Source organism: Numida meleagris, chromosome 18, assembly GCF_002078875.1.
Source record: "Numida meleagris isolate 19003 breed g44 Domestic line chromosome 18, NumMel1.0, whole genome shotgun sequence".
In the NCBI taxonomy this organism is placed as follows: domain Eukaryota; kingdom Metazoa; phylum Chordata; class Aves; order Galliformes; family Numididae; genus Numida; species Numida meleagris.
Window position 1 is genome coordinate 5,156,405 of NC_034426.1, and position 23,837 is coordinate 5,180,241.

A 23,837-nucleotide genomic window follows, 5' to 3' on the forward strand; every position below is an offset into this window, starting at 1 on the left:
CTCCCATCCCCTACTTCAACCCCTTGTGCACTTCTAAGCCCCTTCTGCAATCCCTTTTGCATCTCACATCCCTTCTGTGTCCCCCTGTGTATCCCTAGCCCCCTTCTGCATCCTCTTTGTGCACCCCCACATCCCCTTCTGCCACCCTCTTTGCACTTCAAACCCCTTCTGCAACCCCTTTGTGCACCTCGATACCCCTTGTGCACACACTTATTCCCTTCTCCATCCTGCTGTGCACACCCAAACCCATTGTGCCCCCCCCATCCCTTTCTGCAACCCCCTATGTGCTCATAACCCCCTTCTGCATCCCCTCTGTGCCCCCCCTCCTACCCCACCCCTTGTTTGCCAGCCCCAAGCCCCCACCTTTGCATGCAGCCCCAAGGCTGTGGGACCAGCGCACCATGGGCACCAAGCAGACCAAGGGCTGCCAGCCGAGCAGCGCCGGGGAGAGCCCCCCAGCCCATCACCGCAAGAAAACATCCCCCAGGGAAAGGGGCGACTTCCTCGCCTCACTGGTGGTGAAATCGGGTGAGAAGTTTGGGAAGGGGGCCGGCAGCTTGCCCCCGTACCACCGGCGGATCTGCATGATCCAGGACATGCTGGGGCTGGTGAAGCAGGGCAAGCAGGAAGAGGCCACCGAGCTGCTCAGACACCTGCGGCAGGTGAGGACACACAGATTTCTCCACGGGGGGCTGCCTGCTTGGGGTGGGGAGAAGCCAATTTAGGTTTCGCCTTCCTGGGTGCATTTTTCTCCCTCTGTTTGCTGCTCGCGCTGATCTGGTCTTTGCAGCACAGCCCACTCAAGGAGGTTCCCACCCAACTTTCCAAAAGTTCTCTGGTTTGAAGCAGCTCTGCAGAGCTCCGAGGCGATTGGAGCCAGCAGCGTTGGAGAATCAGCTCTTTTCTTCCAGGCTTAGCGATGCCAACAGTTGGCAGTTGGCTTTTTTATCGCGTTCTTTTTGCTGCGTCGCTTGGTGGAGTTCTGCTCGCGTTGGTCGGGGCTGGTGGGAGTGGGGAGAAAATTGCTCCGAGCCCGAGACCTTTCCCCTTGGCATTCTGCTTGAGCTGGGCGTTAGCCGAGGAGCAGCGCTACAGAAAGTTGATTTGAGCAAACAGAGCAGTGGTGCGCTGCATCCAGCAAATTACGTGTAACCATTTCTGCTGATAGAAGGCGATAACAAGACCCAAGTGCTGGGCTCTGGGGCATGCTGGGCTTTGAAAAACTGCACGTTTTGCATGCGAACAGACAGCAGACTGAGCTGCGTTTCTCTCTGCCCGGCTCCCCAGGGCTCAGCACAACCTGTTCTACCAGCTGGGGAGCGCTCCACTCCTCGCTGGGCATCGGGAGCAGCTCCTGGCCCCACAGCTCTGCTCTGTGTCAGCCTATCCATGTCAAGTACAGCTGCTCCATGGTCCCGTGAGGTTCTTGTTTTGGTGTTTGTGTTTTGCTTTTTGCATTTTCTTCACCCCATTTTCTGGTCCTGCTAACTTTTTCACAGGTAGTTATGGACGACCTGATGTAGTGGTTGGCAATCCTATGGCAGAGGGTTGGAGCCGGATGATATTTAAAGTCCCTTCCAACCCAAAGCCGTTCTATTCAATTTCTATTCTATGTGTCACTGAGGGCACATCCCTGACCCCATCATCCTCCCCACCCCAAGGCACGTTTCCATTCACCGCATTCCAGTGGTATCCATGACTTAATGCCAGCCTTTGGGCAGCCCAGCTGAGAAACACAAATGGTTTCCGCTCTTTTTGGGTCCTTTATGGGAATGGCTCTGAACCTCACTGCTGGTTTGGGATGAGTGTGCCCTCGCCCCATTTGACAGCAGCTCCATGCCCAAAAGTTCCACCACCTCATCCATGCCAAAGCTTCATCCTCGCAGGATGGTGTTAATTTTAGAGGGTGTTTGTATCATACCTGCCTCCCCCCACTGAAAAATAATCTGTGTGCCTGTGAAATAGTGTGATTTACTCCCATATTCTCTCTGCTTCAGGTCCAGGTTTTTCCCATTGTCTATCTAGGGAAAAAAAGGGCTCTCCAGCTAGAAATCCATTGAAAAATGGAAGTGAGGAACCCGGTATAGTCAGATCAGTCTTTGTGCACAAGCGGTTCTGAAGAGCTCCCACTGATAAAATAGATCTTAGAGTGTCAAAATAGGGAACGCTCTGTCCTAGATACTATAATAGAGCTGAAACACCTTGTAATGAGGCAGCGTTATTCCTCGCCTCCAGGTAGCAGCCGTGGGATGCCCCCGCCGAGCATATCCTGGTGCCGTGGGCTGTGTCAGGCTGCCTCTGGCTGTGGGGATGATGATGATGAAGCTGTGAAATTGGGGATTTTCCAGCAAACCCAGTGACATAGCGCTCTCAGTTGTGTTGAGACTGTGGTTTTAGGTCACTGGGAGTCTTTCCAATTGACTTCATCAAGCTTTGAAGTGAGCTCAGCCTGCTAACGAGGGGGCAGGTGGCAGTGTCCCTGCCTCCTGGAGGTGCTCCATCCTTGGGTTGAGTGGGATGGGTGCGCTGGCAGGCAGCAGATTTTTGGTTTTCTTTGACCCAACTCCTTGCCCCATCCGTGGGCTGCAAGAAGAGGCTTGTGGGGACCCCTTCTGCCTGCCAGCCCCCCGTAAGTTGGGTTCAATGATCAGCAAGAGGGCAGGGCAATGAAACCCTGCTTATGGCCACCTTGCCTACGGCAAGCATTTTAGAATGACACGATCTCCGAGGTCCCTCCCAACCCAAGCCTTCCATGCTCCTTTTGCTTAGTCTGATATATTGATGGTTCCTTCACTGGAGATCCCTCTCATTATTTCCTCTGTGCTGATAATACTGTCATCTCCTCGGAGCCTGCAGGTCTACCCCAAGCCCGAGCTGAAGAATTAAAATCTCCTCCCCGAAAAGCATTGTCCTCTGCCCTCTTTTGATGACGTGTGTTTTCTTGTAAGCCCTCCTCCTGTGCTGCGCATAGTTTGCTTTTGGCAGTTAAATGCATCTGGGGAGAAGTGGAAATACATTGGAACACTTTCATTGCAGTGAGGCCAATGCTTGGGGTGTGATGACCACAAGAACCTCCCAGTCGATGGGATGGGGCCGCTGGTTTCTCATGGCGATAATCCTTCTGCTGGATCCAGTTTCTCTGCTGCAAGGCACCTTCCTAGCTTTACCTGTTGGCATTCTTTACTCAGTAGGGTGGGGAGGCCCTGGCATTGCTGCCCGGAGCTGTAGGTGCCCCATCCCTTGCGGTGCCCAAGGCCATGGGTGGGGCTCTGGGTAGCCTGAGCTGGTGGGGGGCAACCAGCCCAAGGCTGGTCAGCACAGGGTGGGTTTTGAGGTCCCCTTTGACCTCATTCTATGAGCTTCTCTGGTTTCCCATAAGGAGTTCCCATAGGGAGATGGTGAAAACTGGGTTGATGGAGGTGTCGGCACTTGGGAAAACCTTTGATCCAATCTTGGACCCGTCACCCTAACCCCAACATCTCACACAGGTGGGAGAACTGTGCCGGTGGATGGCTGTGCCCATCACCCACTGCAGGAAATGATGGGCTTTTGTGTTACACAGAGCATCGCTTTGTGCTTTTTCTCTTTTTTGAAGCTCTCTTGGGTTTCGGTGGTTAAAGCAGCCAAGCACTGTCAGTATATTAAATTCTGGGAGTGTCTCTCCTGCTGGGGAGAGGATTTGTAAAACAAAGCATGTTTTCCTCCTCTCGGCTGCCAAACGGATCGTTTTCCCAAGCGAAGTGGTGAGGCGCTTCCCAGCACATTACGTCTCACTCGAGGAATTTGCCATTGGTTTTGGCTCTGCGTGCCGCTCTCACAAGGGCTCAGCCATCACCTGTGTGGGGCACAGTGGGGCTAGAAATGAAATAAAAGGGGAGATCGGGGCAAAGCGTTCCCATAAAGCATCAGGAGGGAGAAGATGGATGGAAGCCAAACTGCAAGGTCCAAGGTGTGGCAAAGCTTCGTGAGTTGTGAGGTGGCTTCTTGCTGACACTGGGGTGGTCGTGGGTTGCAGAGGGGCTGGGGAGAGGGATCAGAGACACCAAAAGCTTTGGTCTGGAGGAATGAGATGGGGCTAACTGTGGTCTGGTACCCGCTGAGCCCTTCCCCTTCCCTGGGACTTTGGGTCTCAGCATGGTTTGGTGCACTGGGGGAAGGCAGCGACACTGGGATTGGGTTTAGCAGCCTTCCTTGGAGCAGGGCACGGGTGACTTCAGAGCTCTGTTTCAGCTGTGTGTTTATTGTTGGCTGTTCTAAGTGGTGTTTTGCTACTTAATTAGTCCCTCCCCATCTGCTTTTTGGTTGTGTTTCAGAGCTCTGCTCTTGGCTTGCAGAGGGAGGCTGGCAGAGAAGTGCATTGGGATCGGTTGTGGTGGGTCAGATTGTTCCCAGGTTATTTCCTTCCCCAGTTGCCTTTTAGGGGAGGCAGATGCTGTTGCATGGCGTAGCTGTGTCTGATGAACTGGCCACGATTGTAGGTGCCGGCAGGATGAAGGGGATGGTTTTCAGTGAAGCATGACTTCAGCCCCACAGGTGCCACAATCAGTTAAATGTCCCCACTTGGATGTGCCATGCCTACCCACATCCCCATATGCCAGCCCTGGGGATCATCCATCCTGCAGCCCCCAGGTTGCTGCCGGACCCCAGCAGCATTGCTTCTGCCCCAGGAGCACTGAGCACTGGGGACAGGAGGAGGAAGTTGGTGGCACTGGGCTGGGGATGCTGTCGCCAATGGCTGTGACGCAGCGAGGTGGAAATTGGGCAACACAGCCAGAGAGGCCCCTGAGCTCCACACTGCTGCTTGGTTTCCTCTGGTCGCAGCTGCTGATGAAACCAGTGCTCCCTGCAGTTATTTTTAACCCTTAGGCTGCTGGAAGCATTGACAGCAGTTGATAACAGCTCTGGTCTCCTCGCTGTGCTCTGCTGCAAGCTGCTCTCTTGCACTGTCCTTTCTCTGCTTCTTTGCTTTCCCATTGTGGTTCCTTCTGTTCTCTTCCCTTTCCCCATGGGATGCGCGGGTGGATGTGCCCCGCTGTCTGCTCGGCATCAGAGCAGCCCAAGTTTAATTAAAGCCCTGCGAGGGGGCTCCTGCTGCTTGTCCTGAGAAAAATGTGGGATTCTGAGGTACATGGAGGGAGGGAGGGCAGATGCGATGCACTCACTGTGGGCTCAGTACCCCAACTCCCTCTGCCTCCAGCAGGATCAGGAAGCACATGCATAGAAATCAGGGTGTTGGGGGATGCATTAATGCAACACATGCAGTGCACCCAGGCGGGCTCCATTTGCTGTGAGGACAGTGCGAGGAGAGCCTGAGCAGGGGCAAACTCCATGTTTCTTCATGACGTTTTCTCTGCTGACATTGAAGACCGCAACCTGGACAACTCTCCTTCTTACTCAGCTGGTAGAGAGCCTGGGTCAGCATTCTCGTCAGGGCTCAGGTTGGATATTGGGAAGAATTTCTTCTCCAAAGAGCGGTGATGCAGTGGCACAGGCTGCCCAGGGAGGGGGAAGTGTCACTGTCCCTGGAGGTGTTCCAGAAGCGTGGAGATGTGGCACTGAGGGACGTGGTCAGTGGGCATGGTGGGGTGCACTGGGGTTGGAGTTTGGGATCTGGGCCTGGTTTTAAGGGTAGGATTGTTTGGTTATCCTTTAAGCAAGAGGATGTTTTCCTGTTTGGTTGTAAAAGGTGTATTCTACTGAGAGCAACATGGTGCTTCCTTCCCTGAGCAGGCAGCTGGCGGCTGTGTGATGAGTGGTGTGTAGCTTTGTTCTGGTGGGGAGTGGTGATTTTTGGGTTTACATGACTGATTGTTGGTGTTTATGTTCTGTTTGCAACTCGAGTTACGTGGAGGTGAAAACTAGAGTTCAAAACACAGAAAATTAGTATTTTAATGGGATTTGATCTGATAAAATCTCAAAGTATGATGGGTATTTGAGGCAAACTGACTGTAGCTTGTCATCATAGAATCATTCAGGTTGGAAAAGACCTCTCAGATCCCCAAGACAACCCCACCATGCCCACTGACCACGTCCCTCAGTGCCACATCTCTATGTTTCTTGAACACTCCCAGGGACAGTGACCCCACCACTTCCACAGGCAGCCTCTTCAATTGCTGGTTTGACACACGTGGTTTCGAGTAAATGGCATTTTCACTCGACAATATATATAAAAATGTATATACGTATGTATGGGTACAAGGTTGCCAGTTCTTAGCGGTGCAAATTGAAGTGCTGACAGGTCCTTTCAGAAAACTGGGAGGCTTTGAGAGAACCCTATGAAAAGTGGGGTTAACCTGCTGCAGCTGTCACCTCCACCATCGCCTTCCCCATCAGCATGTCTCTTATCTCAGGCTGCTTTCAGAGAAACCCTCACCTTGGCTGACAAAATCACTGCCTTGTTATGGGGGTCATTACCAACCTGTGTAATGAGAATTACAGCCTGCCTGTCCAGCAAATTGAGCAGAGGGCTGCGTTAGTACAGCCTGTCCATGCAGGAGAGCTTTGGAGAGGAATGAAGAGCATTCAGCACGGCTTATTGCAGGTGTTGTGCTCTGCCTGCTGCCGTCGCCTTCTCTTCTCTCGATTGCAGGGAGCTGGGCTGTGCTTTCCATCCTCTCTTCACTTAAAAGCGATGTTTATAATCCAAATGCAGAATGCTCTTCAGAATCTTCAGTACCAGGAGCAGAGCATCCCCAGGGTGGGTGGTCCAAGCAGGTCGCAGGTTTTGTTCATGGCATAGAGCTCGCATTGCAGTGGGTTTGGCAAAGACCCTGACCCAGTGCTCGTTGGATGAAAGTCCATGGGTGTTCTGTTCCCACTTGCAGCAGCTCTGCTGGGCTGAGAGATTACAGAATCATTAAGGTTGGGAAAAACCACTAAGATGATCCAGTCCAACCCCAACCTATGTCCACCGTGCCCACTAACCATGTCCCTCATTGCCACGAATGATTGAGACTGATGAGATGACTGCTGCCAGGCTGCCTACTGCCTTAAGATGTAAGGTTGCTCTGGGTGTTAGGATCACTCTAAACATCATGGGTGCATCGACCTGGAACTGTTGCAATGTCAATGCAGTGCCCAGCACTGTGATTCCCTGCTCTTATGCAGGCAGTGACTGCTTTCATTGCAGTGTCCTGGTACATGGCACTGCTTGCTCGGTGGCAGGCTGCTTTCCCTCCCACTCTGTAGCTGCAGAGGGAATTCGGGGCAGCCCGGCTGCACCCACGCACCCTCCCCCGCTCAGCAGACAGCAGCAGCTCGGCTGAGATTAATGCCCTGAAACGTGGCGAGGAATCTCTGTGTGTGTTGCTGTCATCTCGTGCCCATCAGCTGCTGTTCTCCACAAACACAAAGAAAATAAATAAGCAAAACTCCTCTCCTGAAAGCCATTTTTTTTCTAAATCCCTTTCGGTGTTTCTGCACTGTGTAAATCTAATGTATTCTCAAGAAGGACTCATGTTTGCTCGCACCTCCCTGCAGCAATAATGCTGGAGCAAAGCTATGGAAACCTGCAGTGACCCCGAAGGGATTAAGCACTGCTCCTGCAGTCCCAGGGCATTCTGCAGCCCTCGATTTCAGGGGAGCAATGGCACCTCACTGCTGGGCTTGCAGCCCTCTGGAAGATTCCTCCACCCCCAGCAGCTTGATATCCTTCTTATTTACATTTACAGCATCCTAAAAAACACCGCAACAACGTCTGTGTAATTGGACATGAAGGATTAAAATGCCATTTCTATGACATGGGCATTCTTGTGAGCAGCCAAAACCTCACCTCCAGCCTCTGGACAATGGTTGCACTGTGAGGGCTTTTATCCCTGTGCTTTGCTCCTGCATTCCTGAGGCAAATAACCACTGCTGTGCCACGTGCCTGCGTGCCAAAGGAGCTGAGTGCGGATTTCCATGTGCTCACTGGGGACAACAGCAATGGGGCCAGCATCAACGGGGACAGCATTGCTGGGGACCTGCCTGGATCCTGACCTCTGGCTGGCTGGTGGGGTACTTAGAACAAGTCACAGGATCATCAAGGTTGGAAAGACCTCTCAGATCACCAAGTCCAACCGTCAGCCCATCACCGCCATGCCCACTAACCATGTCCCTCAGTAGGCAGGGGGTGGGGCTGAATGGACCTTGAGGTTCCTCCCGACCCAACCATTTTATGATCCTCTGGTGGCAATTACTCACGTCTCAGCGTGGACCTAATGCTGAGGTCACTTCCCATTTACCATTGGCTGTTCATGGCCAACAGAGACGTTTCAGCCCAGGGTCATGGCTGTCTCGGTGGGAGCAGCGAGGGAAGGCTCGGCCGGCGCTGGGGCCGTGCAATGAGCTCATCCTGGCTCTGCTCCTGCTCAGCTCATTGTCTTGCATCAAATTTCAGTGCTTATTCAGCCCTGCTGTTGTATCTGGAAAGCACTGTGAAGAAGTTGATCCCGTGTCCTGAAGGCTTCTCGGGTTCTTCTTCCTCTTGTTGCTAACTTCAGGAAAAGCTGGCAGTCTGAACTATTAGTGTTGGCTATTTCGGAGTTGGAAACTAAATGTTGCCAGCTCATACTGTTGGGGATGTGGTGGGAGCTGGGAGCTGAAGGCTTTGTTCTAGCACCTGTGGTAATATCCCTCGGCTGCAGCATCTCGTGGGGTCTGGTTGGGTTTCCCAGGACGGCTAAGCCACCCACAGGGTAGGATGGGATCAGGTTCTCCTTTACTGGCAACATTTCTGCTCCTGGGGTGGTGTAAGGTTATGGGGGAAGAGGAATAGAGCCCAGGACATGGAGGCTGAGGGCTTTGCCTTCCCAATGGGAAGTGTGGGGGAGTGTGTCCTTCTGGTCCTCTTCTTGCACCCAAGTAATGGTGAATGGGTGGAAGGGGATTTGCAACAGAGCTGCAAGGATCAAAACCTGTGCTGAAACTGACTGTCAAATCAGAAATATTTGCTTTTTTTTTTTAATCAGGGGAAACTTTGATGTTTCTTAGTGCCCTCCCAAGAGGACGGCAGCTCTTACCCCATGGGAAGGACCCAGAGGCTTCACATGGAGGCCTGGGGAGGAGGAATTAGCAATGCAAGAAATGCATGTAAAGGGGAAATCGTGCGGTGCTGCGGACCTCTTGGGGAGAACCAACAGGCTGCAGAGATAAACCACAGGAGAGGAGCCCCAGGGCCGGGTGCTGTCATGCTGAGCTGGGAAAAGTGAAGTGTATATTAATATATTGTTAATTTTCCATTGGCCGTGGGCGGAGTGAAAACAAAGCACTGGATTGCTACCAATACTAAGCGATCTGGGAAGCCTCTTCTTGTCGTTCCCATGAAGACAGGATGGCACATGATAGATATTTTTTGGGTGGTGACGTTAGCAGTGCCAGCCCTGCATGTGAAATAATGACCTCCCTGGTTGTCCTCTCTGCGCTGCAACTGCTCTGTGCTCATGTTTATCGGGGTTTACTGCTGGGAAGTTCAACCTGACCACATCCTGCTGAACTCCTTAGGTGGCCTGGGCTGATCTTGAGTGTGTCTCCATATAAATACCCAGCAGTACAGTTACTCTGATTGTTATGCGAGGCATAGGCTATTCCACCATACAAGGGTGTTATATATTAATTTGCTGTTGCTTTGAATCCCGTTACAAGAGCCTGCTTTATTAATGGACTTTGTCCATGCTTGAGATTAGCCATGATGCTGGATTTGCAAATGAAAGAACTGAAATTCATGTTATCCTTATTAATTACATGTGCTCTACTGGCCTCCTTGGCAAGCCATTAGAAACTGTGGAAACCATTTACTCCATTCCTGTTGCTCTGTCCTGAGTAAGAAAATGAGCTGGTGCTGTGGGATTTGCCTGTTTTGCTCCATTGCTGTTCTACCCAATGGGAAGGCACCCAGCACAGAAATAGGCTCCATCCTTGATGTGGAATAGGTGGTTGCCATCTGAGGGGGTCTGATCTCAATTCCAGGTCCCTCTCTCTGAGCATTGCTTTCAATGACTTCCCTTGAAGAGCCTTCTCTGGTGTGAGATGTGTTGAAGAATCAGCGATGCTCATTTTTACTAAAGCCTGTACCAATAGGATTGATAGGGAACCTGCTCATGCATGGGTTGCACTAGATAATCTCCAGAGGTCCCTTCCCACCCCTACAATTCTGTGATTCTGGGAAGATTTTGGGGGTTGTTTTAGCACCTATCTGCTTTGGAGGATCCCAGTGCAATTGTCAAAGCATTTGCATAGTCTTCCACTACTGAAATTTGGTCCCTTTGAAGCACAGCTTGCATTTACTGAACAGTAACAATACATCCCTCTGTAGCTAATGCAATAATAATCAACCCAGGGCTTGGAAGTGAAACCAGGTTTTAGATAGCTGTTATTGGATTGCAAGTCCCTATTATATGTGCAGGAAGGGATTGATTTCTTCTGGGCACTAGGGAAGGTCCAAGAGGCCCCCAGTGACATGGCAATATTGATGCTGTAGGTTCAACGCAAGGTGCATGGGACTTCAGGCACAACTTGGGGACAATGCAGGGCCAGTGAGGCTGGCTTTCCTGCAGGCTGATCAGAACCTCGGCTCTGGGAAACCCAGCTTCTCCCAGTGTCTTCCTTGAGGTCCCAGCTGGGCAACCCTGACAGCAGCTGTGTAACATCTGGCCCAGCTGTGGGCCATCTGTCCTGGTATCTGTCCATCTGCTGCCATGTGGGATGTCCTTCCCCTCAGCTCCTTCCCCAGCTCCTTCCCCTGACACCAATTCCCCAAAATTTCTGGGACCTTAATTACCATCGAGATTATTGCCCATAATCTCGGATTATTGCCCTCCTTTCCCATGGTCGGAGGAAACTGGCTGATCTTTGGGGTTCCTTGGGGAAGGACAGAGGGGTGGAAGGGTGGACAGACAGCAGTCACTCATCCTGGCTGCCTGCTGGATCCATTACTGAGGCTGGACAACTCTCATCAGTCATAGCATGTGCTGTAATTTCCAATGGGAACGCATGCAATGGTGGACGCCTCTCTATGGGGAATGGCTCGCTGTGTGCCCGCACCAGGGAAGTTATGGAGAGAATGATTCCTCCCCATCTGACATCTGTATTCTGCTTGGAAACCTCTTCCCCTTTTCTGTAAATACTCATTGCAAAGATGTGTGAGTATTCAGTGCATATGGAGACAAGAACTACATACGTAAATGAAAGTGTTGACTGCCCGTAAGGCATCTCTTGTCCCCTCCCAAACACAGGAGATGTTTGAGCTCCAGCTTGCCTCCAGCAAAACAATGGGGACCTAATGGAACCCCAAAACCTCCCTGGTACTGGTGAATGGCCAGCTGCAAAACAGCTGGGGTTGCTCTTGGATGGAGGAGGTGGGAGTTGAGCTGTGCATTTCCTAGGCCGGAAAACAAAGGTGAGAGCAGCACAAGTGGGATTTTCCTGCTTCGATTGCCTGAACTGTCTCAGATAAGCTAATTAGAGGGGCTTTTCTTGGCGGCTAACTGATAGAGACAGCCACATCCAGGGGCTGACTCAGCCCAGCTGCTCGGAACAGGGTGAATCATCGGCTTAACACGAGCTGGCAGCAGATCGGGGCGATGTGACGCGGCTGCATCCTCACCTGGCAGGAGATGAGATGCATCCCGTCCTGCAGCTCTATTTTCCAGCTGAGATCTCAGATCCCTTTTCCAGGGAGGAGAACTCTGTTCTTGCATGGGGTCAGCCACTGCCCTACAATATGGACCTGAGTTATTTGATTTGGATTTTCCTTCCCTGAGTGGTGTTTCTAAGCTTTTGAAAACTGGGACCCCACTGTACACCAAGATGGGATGGGCAACTGAGGCTATCCATCCTCATTAAGTATCCACAGGCACTTTCCTGAAAAAGTCTTCTAGCTGTGGTCTGGCCAAACTCCAATTGGGGTAATTACATTTGCCTCGCAGTTTAAAATAAATGTGGCGCATTCTTCAGCAAATCTCTTGTTCACAGCTGTTTATTATTGGAATGGCGGCATCATATCTCTGCCCATTAATCCGTCTCTCCGCCTTTCCAAACTCGCAGCCTCTTGAAGAGGGGTTGAGCTGCCACTATTTATTATTGGAGTCAATCTGCCAGGCAAATGTTTACTTCCTCCCTTAAACATTGACTCTTCTCTAAACGTACCCTCACTTGAGGTTGGATGAGCAATCATTGGTTCCCAAACAACGTTTGCTCTCTGAAGCAGAAAATATCCATGTACTTAAACTTCAGTTTTGCACCAGTCCTGTGCGTTACAAACAAATTTGCAACACCTTTCTCTATGGGGATGGTTATGGGGTGGATGGGGTTGACGCAGGTGCTGGACTCCATTCATTCTCCCCCTACAAAACAGCCCCACTGCCTCTGTGCAGCTCTCACCAAGTGTAACCCATCTCCCATGCCCATCTCTGATCCAGCCTCACTGATGCCCACCTCATGCAGTCATTTCCCCCAGATAAGTTGCCATGGACGATGGATTGCATGCAGTATTAGTCCTTCTCTTCCTCCATGCTCGCTGCTTGTTTATAATACAACCTCTCTGCTCAGCAATTCTTTACACTCGTGGTGGAGATAAGGCCTGGTGCTGGAAGGGGTCCTTGCCAAAATAGCAGCTCTGGGGCTATTTATGAGCAGCAGTGATAGCAGGAGGTCTGGGCGGTGTTTTGCACAGTAACCTCATTTGGGCACCCGCTAACTGCATTCCCTTTGAGTTAATAAAGGCAGCAACCGAGCAGCACGCTTTATTGCACGACTTCTCTCATGAACCAGCTGAATTTTCCTCTAATTGTGATTCAATTTGCGGTGATCGATGGTTTAATAAGAGAAAAACATGCTTGGTTTCCAGTGCTTATGGTTGCTGGTGGCTCAGGGAGTATCCCACGATGCTGGGTTGTGGAGCTCTGAGAGCTGACCGCTGTGCTGCAGTTCCTGACAGGCAGCAGGAGGGGAACAGCAAGTCGTTGTGCCTAGTGATAGGGGAAGATAAATGAGGGTTATGGCTCCCAAATGCCTCGCTTGCATTTATTTTTCCTTTTTTCATGGGGAAAATGGCATTGCTCATGTAGTGTTTGCCTGGGGAAGGCAATGGTGAGCTCTGAGTTTGGGTTTTGGGCAGTGATTTGGGTTTTTTCTTGGTGGTTGCTTGCAAAAGGGGGGACCCAGGTCAGCTGGATTTCCAACAGAACCGGGTTCTGTGGTGCCTCTTGTTGCTGTGCCCAGGAATTTTCCTTTGCTGGATGCTTTGGAAGGAGGCGTTGTTTCTTCCTGCTGCACTTACGAGTTAAATTCCTGCTTTCTTCACGGCCTATTGCTATTATTATTTTTTATTTGTTTATTTATTTAATATATTTGTAATTCTACTGTGTTCACATTGCAGTGGTTGGTGTCAGGGGGCTGTGATCCCACATTCTTGGCTCAGCTGGCAAACCACCCCCAGGGACTGAAGGGAGCTTGGCTTTCTCTTGGCCTCCCGAAGCTTGAAATAAGTCATAGAATTTTCAGGAAGGGCTTGGGTGAGGGCAGGGAGGATGAGCTGAGCAGGGCTGTGCTTTCAGCCAGGATCTTGACCTGGACCTCAGCACAGGGCTGTTGGTTGTGCATGGACAAGACACTGAGATCTCCTCTGGTCCCCTCCTGCTGGGGCCCTTGGGGGTACCAGGGATGTAGATATCCCCTCTCCTGCCACAAACCGTCCTCAAACCATCTCAGCCCTGCTCAGTTCTTTGGGCGTATGCTAGAAAAACACCCCTCCAGCCAAAACCCGGATAGCTGTAGTCTCGTTGGATCACAAATGCCACCGTTATTCACCCATATACCCTTCCAATTTGAAAGCTGCTCTTGCTATCCAGGTAAGGGTCCTCTTGGGAAAGGGAACGTGCTGTAAAAGCCCCTATGATTGGAGCCAGATGCTGGGCGTGTTCTCCCAAGTTCGTGATCTGTGATTTGCTGCTGACAGCACGAGCTGGTGCTAAGTTATTAAATTGCAGATGAGCTCATCGCTTGGCCTCGGACAAGTTTCAGCCTTGAGTGGCTTTAAAATATTACATGTGGTGGGAAGAGACAGTGCTGGTGTGGCAGAGATTTAGGGAGCAGCTGAGAAAGACATCTGCATGTAAGGAATGTGTATGGGGAGGGAGGAGGGGAAGCTCCATGTGAAAGATGTGAGCTCTCCCAGGAGAGAGAAAGGCTCAGATTGGTTGGTTCTGTGTTTTAATCTTAGCTGAAAACTGTCAGCTTTCTGAGATGCTCAAAGGAAAATGGTGAGATGCTAAGCCTGGTGTGATCCTGAAAGATCCCAGTGAGTTGAAAGCAACATGTGCGGGTTTACTGCTGCCTAGCCCCAAAATCAGCCCCTATGGTAGGGTTGTTTGCACATCCATCTCTGATCTGGTATTTGCTCAGTTATAGCATCATTAAGGTTGGAAAAGACCTCTAAGATCCCCAGGTCTGACCCACATTGCTGTGAGGACAGGGGCTGGAAGAGTTGACTTTGGGGTCCTCATGCTCTTCGCATCCAACCGTATTGTGTTTGTATGGGTAAAGGCTGCATCTCTACTGTGAGGCTTCTTGGGGAGCTGTTCAGTTCTTGGGGTGTCAGGAAAGACCTCGTTGGATTGTGTGTTCATCCGAGTGCTGTTGTACCCCCAGATTTTGAGGAGAAAAACACTGTGGAGATAACATACTTGAAGCAAATGGAATACACTATATATAACCCTTCCTCTCCTCGTCCCTGCACGCTAATGTCTTTCACAGAATGATGAGTTCTCTGCCAAAATTCCTGAAATTATTATGTCTAAAGATTGAGAATCAGAGAAAATAGCCTTGGAGGGGCCCTCAGGAGGTCTGACCCTCCCCAGGGCAGCATCAGCTCCATCTGAACTGCTCCTGACACATCCCTGCCTCCACCCTTCCCCAGTCAGCTCCAGCGCTTCATCAACCCACAGCTCCTGAGTTTATCCTTCTGCTTCCCTTGCTGCAAATTTAGGCTCATTCTTCCCTTCCTGTGGTTTAACAGGCATGGTGAGGGTGGATTGGTGGTTGGATTTGATGATCTTAGAGGTCTTTTGCATCCTCAATGATTCTATGACCATCACTGAAGGTAAATTTTAGATCTGCGCTAGCCACTGGGGTTGGTAGTGTGCCTAATGTTGCTCCTGTACCCTGTCTCTACAGGATTTAGGAATGGAGTCGACCTCTCTGGATGATGTCCTCTACCGATACGCCAGCTTTCGGAATCTGGTGGATCCAATCACTCATGACCTGATCATCAGCCTTGCTAGGTACATCCACTGCCCCAAACCGGTAGGTAACGCAGCATCGTCACAGCCCACAGCTGCTGGCTTGGGAAACATATCCACCGGGAGTGTAGGGCTTTGCCAAGTGCCAGGCAGAAGGCATCCTCTTTAATTCAGTGTTGGTGGGTCTTTGGGCAGAAAGGATGTGTTCAGACACTGTGGTTTGATTGCAGGATAATGGGCTTTCCAGCTACCGTAGTGACATTAACCTTACGTGAGTCCTTTGGGTCTTGGCACTTAGTTTTGCAAGTTATCTCTGCTTTCTTTGACTCATTTCTGTGCTAAAGAACTTGTCCCGCTGGGAACACTTTCTGCCTTGCAAGGACACCAGATCCTTCCTCGCCCTTGTGTAATATTTATTGTGACCCCAAAAGACAAAGAGAGTCCTTGGCTGCGCTGCAAGGCCAGGTTTCCAAACAAGCCCAGCTCGTGGGCTGCTGGTTGGGCTCTGCCATGAGCACAGCCCCACGCAGATGGGGGGTTTCAAACCTCTCAGCCCCATTTGCTCCCTGGCAGCAGTACAAGTGTATGGGCTTTTGGAAATCCCATGCTGGCTCACTTCCCTTCCATGATAAATGTGACTCTGTGTCGTGGCCGCTGGCTGTTTGGATAATTAGGGTTTTTCTCTCTCTCCAGGCTTTCCTTTTAAATAAGCAATATTGTCAGTGTCTGATCCAGAAAACAGCGTAGGCTTAAGAGTGTTACGAGGCGTCTGATTGCTCAGAATGCAATGGATAATGGGGAGAGAGGAGGAGGGAAGACCAGCAGCTACCAGACATGATCGCAGGAGACGTGGGTGGCAGCGGATCCGGGGGTTTAATCTCCCGTCCTCAATCCCCTACCTGTAAATTTGGGAGGATGGCACAGCTCTGTTAAAACGACATGCAGTGTCCTGGCAATGTGTCGTGCATCAAATTGAGTTTAAAAGAAATGATGTGAGCTGTAGGGAGAGGTTGAGGGATGCTTTCCGCTGAGTATAGGAAGAATTAGGGGTGTCCTGGTGGGACATCTGCATTCCAATAGGTCCCACAGGGCTGTGGGGGACAGCCGGGGGGACATGAGAGCAAGACCCAGCCCGGCATGGGGACCGCCCTGTGCACCCCAGATGTTGTCCCAGTGCTCCTGAAGAGGCTACATGTCTCTCTGCATGAGCTCATCAGGCCTCTGAATTTCTGCCAAGAACACACGTGTTGTGCTCTGTATCCCCTGCACATGCATCCTCTGCTTTTGTAAGCTGTTTTTGGGAAGGGATCATCCATAGGATTGTTGTGCTGGTGTTGCCGGGCAGGGGTCTGAGCTGGACCTGCACCATTGCTCCTGTCTGCTCACTGTTAGTGCTGGCTCTTTCATTTCCTGCAAAACATATGAGATTCACTCACTGCTATTTCTTGTGGATGTTTCACTTAATAATAACCTTCACCTCTGCTGAAAAATGGGGGAAAGTGATTTTAAACATATTTAAATGGCAGCTCATGCAGCAGTGGGTCTCTTCTTCTGCACGAGATGCTGCTCGCTGAATGCACGTGGTCCTCATCCCCTCCAATTTTCTTCAAGTCCTCCAACAGGGTGCATGCCTTCACCACCTGGGCTGCTTTCCAGCCCTTTGACTCCAGGCCTCTTGCTCTTCCCATGTTTCTTTGGCAGAGATTTGGCAGCCCCACACGAGAGCAAGGGAACTCTTGGGGCCAAGAGCCAAAGGTATCCATAGCATCCCCTGGCACAAATATACATACATCCTATATCTCCTATATATGAATATAGGATGAGGCAGCTGTGAACTTGCCTGTAGGGAGATGGGAAGCTTGGACTGATGCAGACCCCAATACTCAGCCTCTATTTATACCACCTTAGCTTAAAGGTGACCCCTTGGCCTCTCCTCCCAGCTAAAACAAAAGCCGAATGGGTTTTTCCGAGCTCTAGGTAAACACGTTCTGCTTTGCATGGCCAGGAAAAGTTGGCCTGGGCTCTCTGACGTGGCTGAGCAGCTCCTGCTTCCAGCAAGCAAATTCAAACCAGCAGTGAGGGAGACATTGAGCCTGGACTGGGGGAGGCTGGAGAGCTCAAACCTGGAAACCCTTCGGGTTTGCTCTTGTAGGGATCGCCATGTATTTGGAGCATGGGCTGGGCACGGGCTGAGCTCTGCACTTGTGAGGTCCCCGAAGTGCTGGAGCTTGGGTGACTTTTGCTAGAGGAGCCCCAGCTTTCCTCTGGATCCCCTGGAGGTCAAGAGCTGGATTTGTTCAGTCCTCTATTGCAGACGAATAACGCAATTTGACCAACGTTTGCATACAATCAAAGACACTTGAACAAATGTTTCCTTCCCCACAGCCCTGGCCTTGGGGCTGTGTATTTTATCTTGCAGTTTCTCTTTCTCCCCAGCACCATGGCGAGGAGCCAGCGCAATGCTTGGGAATGCAGTTCTGCTGCTCTGGGCACAGCCTGCAGCCACCCCATTGCCAAACCCCAATGGATTCAAGAGGTGACAGCAGCACTGCAGCCACTCTGGTGCAATGTCTTTCTGTCCAGGGTCATCGTCTGAATGGGGAAATGGAAAAAAGAGTGGTGGCAATACCACAGGGCATGGGCTGCTCAATGCCCCAGATCTTCCCTATAGCCATTTAGGTTTGTTCCAGGCAAAGGAGCTGAAAACACAAATGTGCAAGGAGCAAAGGGCCCCTGCAAAGAAAAAATAAAAATAAAATTTTTTTTAAAAAACTGCTCTTTTTGCCAACAGGAATATCTGGCCATAAACTATTGGAAAATTAAAGCGGTTTCTTTTTTCCATAGACTGCAGCCACATGTATGGATGACTGATGACCGTGATAGCGAGTGAGTCAGGCTTTCCTCTGCTTGAGGACTTGTTGGATGTGGGATAAGCACCAAGCAGGGCTTGAGGGGGAACAGGCAGCGAAGCCCTGGGGGAAAGCTGCTTTTCCCCTTGCTGCCTTGGGGCAATGGTTGCTCTGGCTCTTACAGGTGCTGGGGAGAAGCTGGAGTAAATGCAAGATGAAGTGTTGGTTTTGCTTATTCCCATCCCATGGCTGGCCTTGCAGGAAGACGTTTCTGCCCATGGTGGTGCCAAGGGCTGGCAAAGCAGCTGAGGAAAACCCTATTCCCAACTCAGCTTTGCCTGACTGCTCCTCTGCAACCCCATTGACAAGAGAGGTGTAAGATGGAGCCCCATTTGTAGGGTGCTGGATATGGACAAATAGGTCGACATGAAAATGTGGTCTTCTGTCTCCTCACTGAAAATAGGGAGGTGATAGGCTGAGATGGGAAGCAGAACAGAGTTTGCTTGTGCAGGGCCGGATAGAGTGAAGATCTTTTTTCTTGTTCACTTTGTGTCATTTGAGAATCCATGTGTCCCTGGCTCAGATTTCCTGAGTGAGCTCTAAATTGATCAAGTTTGCAGTGTGGGTTTGATTATACGGATCGCCAACCATGAAAGCAAGAAAAAGTGCATAAAGAAGCTGTAGTTATCACGACATGATTGAAATGGTCTATTTCATCTTCAGCCCTGGGGTATGAGGATTTGACTTACAGATGATGTTGGGTTTTGATGCCCTGCATTTTTAAAGCATGCTATTTCTGATGGAGCCGTGCTGAAAGTACTATGAGCATCTTTCCTCTTATTTACAGCACTGTGTGCTGTGACATTGGGTGAGTCTGTATTAACAAACTCAGCTTATACAGAGCCAATATAACTGGAATAACATGACCACCATAACTAAGCTCGTAACCCAATTCCTCCACCATATTTGTTGGTATTTGCCCTTGAATTCAAACTGTCTGACATGTTTCTGACGTCACACTAATTTCTGTAGTAGGATAAGCTGCAAAAAGTGATGACCCACTGAGGGACATTCAGGCAAAAACTTATAAATCCCCCAAAAATCTGATATAAAAGCAAAGAGAATGATGAGGATCCAGCTAAGTCAATTGTATTCTGTATTAATGGCTTGGGGTTTTTTTTTGTCAGTTTTGCTCCAAGTCTGAAGATCACTCTTTATGGGTATTTAAGACATCTGCAATACATTAAAATATCCTGCAGTGTGAAACTGGCTGAGAAACTCAGGCTCCACTAGCAACTCTGGTTCTATCTCGATTTAAAGGGTTGTGCCCTCTGCTCTTATAAAAAAGAGAGATGTTCTAAAAAGCCTTTGTGCACAAGCTAAAGCTGAGCAGAGTGCCTTGGAAACATGGGAAAATTGCACTGAAGGCAATTGCACTTTGCAATTATTTTAACATCAAGGCTAAATGTGAATAACAGTGAGGTCTAGATGGGCTGTGATGGCACCAATGCCAGCAAATTTGCTGGGGTAAGTTGTGTTGTTTTTTTTTTAATATAGAATGGGGTGCAGGGGGAGAGGCAATGTCCCTCACTCTTTCTTACCTTTCCCTATGGAAATCAGAAACCCAGTTACAGACTTCTGCATGTGATGGCTGTTCAGTGTGTTCAGTACAGGAGAGCCAGGGGAAACCCGTCTGCTACGGTGCTGTCAGCAACAGGGAGAATTCCCCTGGGTTTAAAAGCTCTGATTCATTTGTGAGACTGGGTGAAGGCCCGGCAGCGTGTGCAGCTCTTACTGCAGCGTGGGGAGACAAAGGAGCCTTTCACATCCCCGCTACCTAAACAATACCATGTGGGGGCAATGAATGGGGAATCTGTGATTCCACAGTCTTGAACTGCTGCAACACCATTCTGGGTGTAGGAGGCTGGATGAACACACTCATGTTATTGCAACAGTTGGATGAGGTTGGCATTAAAAAATGATAAAAGTAATAAATTTAAATTTTTGGTTTCCCCCCACTCAATGTCTTGGTGCCATGCAGTATGAGCAAAGTAACTCCTATCAATTTTTTATCTTTTTCCCTGCTTTGCATTGCTTCAACCCAAAATCTTGATGCCGGCTCAGTTCCCATAACAATAAGTTGACCTTTCCCAACAGCTGCACCAGCGTCTGCAAACCCTCCCAAATGCTGCAGGGTGGATTTTGTCAGCTCAGGGACGGATCTTGCAGAGCTCCAAAATGTCAGGTGCTGTGCAAAGGCTTTGATGCGCAAGTTGGGACTGGAGCAGGTGATGAAGGAAAGGAACCCAGAGCAGAAGACATTTTGTGATGTTCTCCCAGCAAATGTCCCATCTTTTCTTTCCCAACTCTTTTTTTTCTTCCCAGCTTCTTCTCCTCCAGAGAAAACCCCACCAGCAGATGATAGACCCGAGCTGTCTCTGCTGTGTGCCCACCTTTTGCTCTCCCACTGATGCCCATCGAGGGGCAGAGAAGTTGAAGCCCAAGGCTCTTCTCGCCTTGCATCTTGGTGGCCTCCCTTCATGATGGGCAACAAAATGCCATGAGATCCTGGTGATGACTAGCAGGGCTCCCTTCTGGTGTTGGAAAAATCTCTTGGGGAATGCTCTAATATCAGTCTGATGGGTTGGGGCTCAGCAATTTGTCTTGTTCAGCCACCCCAGATCTGAGCTGAGGCCCTGGTCCCATACTCAATGGGTAGCAAAAAATGTCACTTGGGAAGCATGTCAAAGAGGTGCTCATATGCAATCCGTGCCATAAAACCAGTTTGGGTCAAGCAGATTTTTTCTGGTCCTGCCCCTTGCTCCCAGAGAATCTCAAAATGTGGAATACTGACTGGAAAAAATTTGACAAAGGAGAATGAATGATGGAATAATGCATTTGCTGAGCTTGTTTCAGCAGAGCTGGCATGCTCATGAGTTGTCTTGTGAACAATGCCACGTGCTGCTTGATAATTTGAAGGAGTGTTTACAGTCCTGTGGGTGTGGGGAGCTCTGTGCCACGTTCCAGGTGTCCCCTCACACCTCACCCCTGGCAGAGGAGCTTTGCCCATGGCTGATATCACACAGATGAGGCACCAGCACGGGACAGAGCTGTTCCCATCCCACACACGTGGGGTGTACAGCCTCCCCAGATAAAGCTGAGTGTCCCTGAGGGAAATGATGGATGGAGAGCCAGGCAGCTCATTAAACTTTAACAATGTGTTTTATTGATGTTTTCTGATAGTAACTGACATTGGAGTCCAGCTCATTTAGCTTTTAATCAGAACATAATTTACTGCATAGGAAGGAAGCTTATTGATTGCCCGGCTCCTCGTGAGAGTGGTGTTGGTGTACCTGAAGCACGTGTTCGGATTCTTTATGGCTGCTCATGGGTTCTGTCCTGGGTGCTTCGGGCACATGGATGGATGTTTTAATATCTGGTTGAGTCTCACTCCTACAAATGTGAATATTAAGTGAGTAAACGGTCTGCTGGCAGCAGGGGTTTGCAGAAATGGATGGTTTAATAAAGAGGATTTGCTGACGATCTCAGAGTGTTGATAGCATGCTGCTAAGGAATTTGCCATGGGCACATTGGACTCGCAAGAAAAATCCTGCTCAGTATTCATCCAAACTGATGAAAGATGCTCTAAAAGATTGTATGATTCCATTGCAGGAGCAGTTCCCCAGGGTTTGAGGAATATGGGGAGATGGGGACGGAAGGGCAGAGGAGTGAGCCACGCAGAAAAATCTCTTTCTATAGAATCATACAATAGCTTGGATTGGAAGGGACCCCAAGGATCATCAAGTTCCAACCTCCCTGCCACAGTCAGGGCCACCAACCTTTGGATCCGGTACTAGACAGGTTGCCCAGGGCTCCATCAAGCTGGTCTTGAACACCTCCAGGGATGGGGCATCCACAGCCTCTCTAGGCTGCCTGTTCCAGCACCTCACCACTCTTTGTTTCACTTGTGCTCCAGATTTCTCCTTCTTTGTTGGATTGCAGATTTGGGGTGGGTGAGAAGCTATGGAACTGGTGCGCTGATGGAGCAAGAGCACCCGGTAGGTACTTGTGTCCTTCCCCAGGGTATGTGCACGTGACAGCCCCTCACAGGGGTGACACCGCTTCTCTGTCTCTGCTGGGGGAAACGGAAGGAAGAAATGCAAAGAGCCAAGGTCTTGTGGATAGAAAGGCTGCCAGAGGGATGTGTGGTGATTGCTCTTGGATAGCAGAGACTGTGATTTCTGGGCAAAGTCCAGCAAGTCGCTACCTGACACTCTGGGTTACTTGGTACCAGTGCAGTGGGGACTTGATCTCTCTTTCCCATGAAGTCATGCCAGGGGGTTGGAATTAGGTGATCTTTAAGGTCCCTTCTGACCCAACCCATTCTACGATAATGCAGTGATTTCTGCCATGGAACCGAATCCTGAGCTCGGTGCTCAGTGCAGGTCCCCGGCTGTTCCCCACCTTGTTTTGATGGCTGCTCATTTATCCTCTGCAACAGGAGCTGAGCTGGGTGCCCTCCAGTAGATCTTGCACAAGATTGTTATATTCCTTTCTGCAATTTCCCTTTAGTTCACATGTTCCCTTCAGGGCCATCCTTCACCTTGAATTTTATTGCCTTCTTTAATTGCTTCTCCAAAGTCCATGTGTAATATTACTCTCGAATTCTTTTAAATAACTTCCTGAATCAACACAGTCCCATTCGTCTTGTACTTCTGGTCCTTTTGATAAGCCCTACTGTACCTTGCTTTTCATTTTGGTATGTCAACACTCAATCCATCGTGTCGTACTTTGGCCTTTCGTCAAGGCAAGTGTTGAGCGCTTCTTATGGAGATATTAAGGTTGCAAAATTGGTTTCTACTTCTTGTCTTTGTTCCTGTAAATTTATTCTCCCAGTGCTCTGCTACTGCTGCAGCATCACTGGGTCCTAATTTGGGCCACAATTTAATTGAGATGGTCTTCAGCACCTGGTGATAACCATAGGTGAGCACCCAGTGCTGCCTTGGGATGCTCTTCCTCCATTAGACTAAACCTGAAGGAAGGGAGTTGTCCTCATCCAACGTCCTTTATCCAAACAGCATCTCTGGAGCTCTGCTTGCTGGTTTTCCATTGCATTTCTGTGCAACTCCTATTTCTGTGCGTCTCTATTTCTATGCAACTTTCAAAGCACTCTCAGTAGAATTTCCTACAAACCCCTTCCTAATATCTGAGATAGCTGTATACAAAAACATCCCTACGTTAGATGACTTGAAATAAGATGCAGCATCTTACTGGATGCTCTGCCCTTCTGTATGCTCTACTGAGTTCATGGGAATTCAGCAGCGTTCACTGTAAAATACAAAACTGCAGAACAGGAGCAAGGGGTTGGCTCCCAGAAAGGGAACCAGTGGTGTATGGTGCTTTGATGGGCTCTTGCTGGCTGTTCCCAGGTCCGTGGCCCAAATCCTGTACCCTACAGAGCTGGCTCCACCACCAAGTGCCCTCTGCAGTGGGAAATTGGAAGCTGGTTTATTTTTCTTGACTTTTTGATGACTTTTGGAGGCTCCTGCTGCTCTGTGGATGATGGGAGGGGATGTAAGAGGAGATTGGGATGGACATGGCTGTTGGAGCCATGCTGAGAGGGGCTAGCAATCTCAAACCTGAATTTCCCATGTCAAAAAAAAAAAATGCATTTTTCCTGCATGAAGGCAAATCTTCTCATACAGGAGACCTCTGTTTTCTTCCAGCTGGTCCTTTCTTGGCCATTTCATAAAGCAAATTAATTCAGGGGTGC

The 23,837-nt window shown here is 49.9% G+C and overlaps 1 protein-coding gene across 1 annotated transcript in view; it reads left to right on the forward strand.

Moving 5' to 3' along the window:
• Positions 362–23,837, forward strand: part of LRRC75A (leucine rich repeat containing 75A) — a 46,775-nt gene continuing 23,299 nt past the window's right edge. The window contains exons 1-2 of the mRNA XM_021415832.1: positions 362–662; positions 15,151–15,279. Of these exons, the coding sequence (XP_021271507.1) occupies positions 402–662; positions 15,151–15,279 (390 nt within the window). The 5' untranslated portion in view covers positions 362–401. The remainder of the gene's footprint in view (positions 663–15,150; positions 15,280–23,837) is intronic.